Source organism: Myxine glutinosa, chromosome 8 (assembly GCF_964187855.1).
Source record: "Myxine glutinosa chromosome 8, kmMyxGlut1.1, whole genome shotgun sequence".
Lineage (NCBI taxonomy): Eukaryota > Metazoa > Chordata > Myxini > Myxiniformes > Myxinidae > Myxine > Myxine glutinosa.
In genome coordinates, this window is record NC_136268.1 from 92,473,175 (window position 1) to 92,479,002 (window position 5,828).

The following is a 5,828-nucleotide window of genomic DNA, read 5'->3' on the forward strand; positions in this document are numbered from 1 at the left end:
GAGAAAAGGGGGTGTAATTTCAGTGGTTTTTAAGGCTTTTGTGTTAAAACATATATGGCGGCCAAACCACGTGACCGATGACGTCATAATTATCATTAAAAAAATGATACAGGTGAAGTTGCACCAAAAGGGGTGCAATTTTTTGAGTGAAAATTCCCTGTCAATCGGACTAACGGTTGCAGAGAAAATCATTTTTATACTGTGCGGGCAAACAGACAAATAAAATAGACTCAAATGCAATACCCTCTCCTCAGGCGAGGGTAAAAAGGGGCGCAATTTTTTGAGAGAAAAGGAAGTGTAATTTTATGAGAGTGGGTGTGAGTCAATAAGTTTTTCCCTTTTTCCCCATTGACTTCAATGTTAAATTTAATGTGCCCCAGAACCCCCATTATTCCCCTACTGACATCCTATGTTTATCAATGTACTACCCATACATGTGCATCCTTCCCAATCACCTCACTCTTCCAGAAGCCAAGTCATACCCCCCCCCCCCCCCTCCCCCAACCACCCAAAATAAAATATATGAATGAAAAACAGCAGCTAACAAATGAAAGCCAAAAACCTTTCAGAATTCCATTTTTATTTTAATGCCAGGGGGCAGATGAAAAAGTGGATCAGAGTTCAGTACAGGCGCTGCGGCTTCCCCATAGTGCTCTTAACATACAGAGCACGGACATTCTGCCAGTTTTTCTTGAGCAGTGACACCAAAAAATTGATAGCAAGGTGCAGGTTTGCTACAAGATCATCTTCTGACATCTTCACATTGCCCACGGCAACAGCCAAGCAGAGAACCTGCAAAAAAACCACCAAGGATCACAAATAAAATTAGAACACCAATTGTAATCAATTTCCCTTTGATCAAGTGGAAAGCTAAACTGTCCGACCACGGACATGGAAGATAGACCATTTTATTTCCTACAAAGATGACGGCGAATAGGATCGCTAAAAGTCTGCAATATGCACTGTAATAATACCAATAACTGAGCAGCATATTATTTAATCTTCTTCTTCTTCTTCTTTATCAGCCACCATTATCCAACCTTTCTTGTGAGGTCGTCAGGGGAAAGCTTGTGCCAATCTTCATGAACCGGCTGGCAAGAGCTGATGTTTGATGAGTTAGGGCAAGAATTAGTAATTTGTTCATGCTGCCAGCGATAGCTCAGCTACTCTTCACGAAGGACACCATGGGATCTACAACATTCACCGACAAATGCTGGCACACGGGGTTCCTGTTTAAAGTCCATCCGAGGGACGGCACACACATTGATGAATCAACATGCCTGACAAACACCGGACTGAGAAATTATAGCTGGGCCGGGAATCAAACCCAGGCTAGACAGTGTGCTTCTAGTCGAGGCCATCTAGTTACTTCAGGAAGAAAGAAAAAAAATAATAATAAACACACACACAAATAAACTTACTTTCTTCATTTGGAATTTAATGGTGGACTTCACCTCCTCCACCTTTGTCACCAGGTTCTCATTGTGAGTGAGAAGAGAAGGGAACTTTCCAGCCTTATTCAGGCCTGGACCCAGGATTCGAGGTACCTGCTTGATCAAAGACTCGGATGCAAGAAAGGCATCGTACTTCTTGCCTGCAATACAACAGAAAACAAGGCAAGAAGCGTTCTCCACATTTAAATGACTGCCCAATAGGTAGTGTGGCAATAAATTACATCTACATATTATGTAGGCGAAAGGGGAAATTGAGAAAAACAATTCTCGACAGAAGATCGAAACGACCCAACCGTTTCCTCACCACACGGAAATACAAGGGGCATTCAAACAGTTGTGTAAAGTGGGCAATATAGAAACAAGATTGCAGTTTTTTAACTTTATTCCTCAGTGTAATCACCATTCATCTCAATGCACTTGGCCCGTTTGTTCTTCAAACCAGCAATGGCCTGATTAAAGAAATCTTCCGACTGCTCTAACCACTTGTCAGTGGACTTGAAGGAATCATAAATTTGAATTTGCACAAGAATGATGACCACATGCTGATCAGGTTTTGAAAAGTACATCATTCAACGATTATAAAAAAGAACAGAAAAAAAGCTTTAGTCATCGACAGATAGCAATAGAGACAGTCAATTAGGTAAGCATTATTTGTATATGTGTGGCTTTCTGCAAAAGGCAACAAATACACAAATTACTTCCAATCATCAACAAAGTTATGGAATCCATCGCCATAGATGATATAAAATCCTTCCTTTTCTCCAACGATCTGATCTCAGATCATCAATTCGGATTCAGACCAGGTCACTACTTTGGACACCTCTTTCCTTGGATGAGGATCACCTCATTCGAAGCTTCTGCTCTCCTAACAATGCATGAAGGCCCTCATTGTCAGAAAAGATGAGGGCCATATCTCCAGAAATATCATTCCAGTCTCACACACGACCTTGCTCTCCAAACTCTGCCTATAGCATCCAAAGCCAACTGCAAACATGGCTTACTGACCTGCTCCACTCTCGCAGCCAACACGTGGTTCTAAACAGGATCCTTTCATTTCCTCTCCATGTCAAGGCTGGAGTGCCCAAAGGCCATGTTCTAAGCCCCCATCCTATTCCTAATCGACAATCTCTCCAACTCTGGAATATTATATTTATCTGTGCTAATAACACCACCCTCTGCCCTAGCATTCCTCATTTTTCAGATAGCAAACCATTCCATCGACTTTCTTAACAATCCACTTGAAGAAGTCCGGTCACTCAAACTTTTGGGCCTCACTATTAGCAATGATCTTTCATGAGCAAACCACACCAAATTGGCCTCCAAAACTAGTCGCCAACTCGGCATTCTCAGTCATGAAAAATACTTCCTTGCCACTTTTTTTTTTTAAATACAAAGTAAAAGCTCATGGAAGAGCTAGAACACAGAACGGATCAAGATGCAACAGAACAGAAGAAAGAGGGGGAAATACACCAACATCAGGGTTGAGTGACAAAATCGAGGGAAGAATTGAGAGGAATGAGAGGTGGAGGAGGATGCATGAGGTGGACAAGATAGATACAGAAGCAAACTTTCAGGAAGAAAGAAAACTTGAGATTTGGAAAGAGGTAGGATTGGGTGAATGGAGTAAACAGGGGAATAGTGGGGGGGCCTATGTACTCAATTTCAAGTTTGTGTGCAGTTCATGTTAATTTTGGGCAACCACTATAAATGTATTCTACTGGGTCCTACTAATCGGCAAAATGATGTCGCCATTTTTTTCTGTTGACCTTTAGTGACCGACTCAAGGTCAAAGTTCAAACGTCATTACAGTGACCATACTTCATTCAAAGTATATCAACCTGGGTATCAAAATGTGGCAAATTTCACAGGAACATTGATTATGACATTTGTTTTGTCATTTGCCCTCTCAGGTGTTTGCAATATGCAAATTAATAAGCAAATGACCTAATTAGAGAAAGACATATATGCATAATTAACATATAGTCTTCACGATACACGTAAATCCCATCACTTCGCATTATTATTGAATGCCAATCATTAGTTACCATCTCAAATGTGTTCTGCCTGATCCGAAACTGTAAAAATATGTTGCTTATTGTTTTCTGTTGACATGTTCTTGATATTAACTGACCTTTGACATGTACTTGACTTTACTTACCTTGACCCAAGGTGAAATGTCAAATGTCATTTTAACCATGTGATGCGATCAAGCAAAATAAGTCGGATGTCAAGAATATTGATTTTTGGATTCAAGTTCCCAATGCTTTTCTTTATACTGTTCATTCATCATGCTCATTTGCTCATGTTGGTTGGGTTTTTAGCCATTGTTAGTATTTTTAACATTTAATTTGTTGCCTAAAAACACAAAATTGATTCTGGCAGATGTCCAAATCACTTTGCTTGTTCGCGTCACACATATATTCTGTTTGCTCTTTTCAGGGAAGGACTCCAATCCTGTTAAGATAAAGAATTAATGCTTTTGTAAGATACAATGACCTGTAGTATCTACATGTCGGTCTGCAGTCAACCTCATTCATACCTTGATTTTTATTGGTGCCCATTGGTAAGTCAAATTATTTAATACTTTCAAATGATAACTTGGATCGAACGTACTATGTAAATGATAATTGAATTCATCAATTTGAAAAGAATATTTCATTTAGCGATGGATAGTAAGTCCCAATTAACTCCGCTTTTTCATCTTTTGCCTCATTAACAAAACGTTTCATCATTCATACACATTTAATAATGATTAATAGAGACAGGATGTACTTGCCATTATATGTATAACCGGGATATGTTTAATAGGGTATGCTAATTATGCATATTTTTGTCTCTAATTAGCTCATTTGCATATTGGAAAAAAACGAAAGGTCAAATGACGAAACAAATGTCATAAATGTTCCTTGTGAAATTTACCACATTTTGGTACCCAGGTTGATACACTTTGGATGAAGTATGGTCACTGTAATGACGTTTGAACTTTGACCATGAGTCAAGGTCACTAAAGGTCAACAGAAAAAAATGGCGACATCATTTTTCCGATTAGTAGGACCCAGTAGAATACATTTATAGTGGTTGTCCAAAATTAACATGAACTGCACACGAACTTGAAATTGAGTACATCACCCCACCCCTCCCCCCCCACTAGAAGAAAAGATCATCATTTTTGACGGGAGATGCTTGTGAACAGTTGTCTTGTCTTGAAGATTTGCAGGGAAGAATGAGATTAAAGAGAATGCAGAAGTTGGTGCCACAAGGCCAGAAAAAGAGGAACAAATGTGTGGAGACGAGGAGTAATTCTGGATTTGGGGAGTTTTACCAGGAGGATCCTGGTAAAACATTTCCTCGTTTGGTTTCCTCTGAATGTTCAGTGAAATTGCAAAGAAAGTAAACGTGAGGGTTTGCCAGATGGTGGACCACATGCGGTGGACCACATGCGGTCCGAGTTGTGTGTGGGTGAGACAACACAAGAACAGCAGAGGGTGCAATGCCAGAAAGTAGGAGGTAGGAGACAGATCACCGACCTGTCTGAGATGTGAAAGTGACAGGCCCATAGACTCAGCTTCATCGTGTGAAATTCCAAAGATCTTGAAGGCCTTGGTTTCCATGGCGTTAAAGGTGTGAGGCAAGAGTGCCAGCCCAGGAGGTAAATCAGTACTACATCAAGTTGTGGAAGTAGGCCTTGTAGGTGGACAAGAGTTCTGGTGTGCCAAGGAATGATTTTGCACGACGGAAGATGCCCATTTAGAGACTAAGTTAGAAATGTAGTTTGCCGTTTTACGTTTTATATCCAACTGATAGGCCGGATCTGGATCCGGACCAGAGCCAAAATCGAATCGGCTTGTCACCAACCAACTCGTCCAACTAGTTTTGTCATAACTAAGTGGATGAGTTGGTTTTTGTCTCAGTCATGAGTTGGCTTTGAAGAACCGCCTTGTTTCAGTTTTAAAGGTTTGTCTTTTTTTTTTGAAGGTTTGGTTTGTCAGTCTTGAAGGTTTGGAAGGTTTCAGTCTTGAAGGTTTGGTTTGTCAGTTGTTCCTCTTTTAGTTTTGAAGACCGTCTTTGTGGTCTCTCCTGGATACTGATCAAGCCTGCGGCCCACTGCAAGTGGAGAGCAGTCTTCTATACTCATTGACTGGTTAACGTGTGGAACGGAATCGACGAAGACGCCGTTCAATCAACCTCCATTGATATGTTCAAAAAGAGTTTAGACAGGCTGATGTTTCAACAACGATAGGACAACAAAGGGTGCTGCCTTCCTGTCCTACTTCCTTACCTGACCTGACCATAATTCGTCCACAACTTATAAATGAAATATCTTGTTATATATAGTTTTTGGCCTTATTTCTTTCTCAATGGTGAAGAATCACT

At 40.4% G+C, this 5,828-nt stretch overlaps 1 protein-coding gene across 1 annotated transcript in view; it reads right to left on the minus strand.

The window, feature by feature from the left end:
• Positions 1-563: 563 nt before the first annotated feature.
• RPL10A (ribosomal protein L10a) overlaps positions 564-5,828 on the minus strand; it is a 16,402-nt gene continuing 11,137 nt past the window's right edge. Inside the window, exons 5-6 of the mRNA XM_068124844.2 lie at positions 1,422-1,594; positions 564-792 (exon numbers count right to left, since the gene is read on the minus strand). Of these exons, the coding sequence (XP_067980945.1) occupies positions 622-792; positions 1,422-1,594 (344 nt within the window). The 3' untranslated portion in view covers positions 564-621. The remainder of the gene's footprint in view (positions 793-1,421; positions 1,595-5,828) is intronic.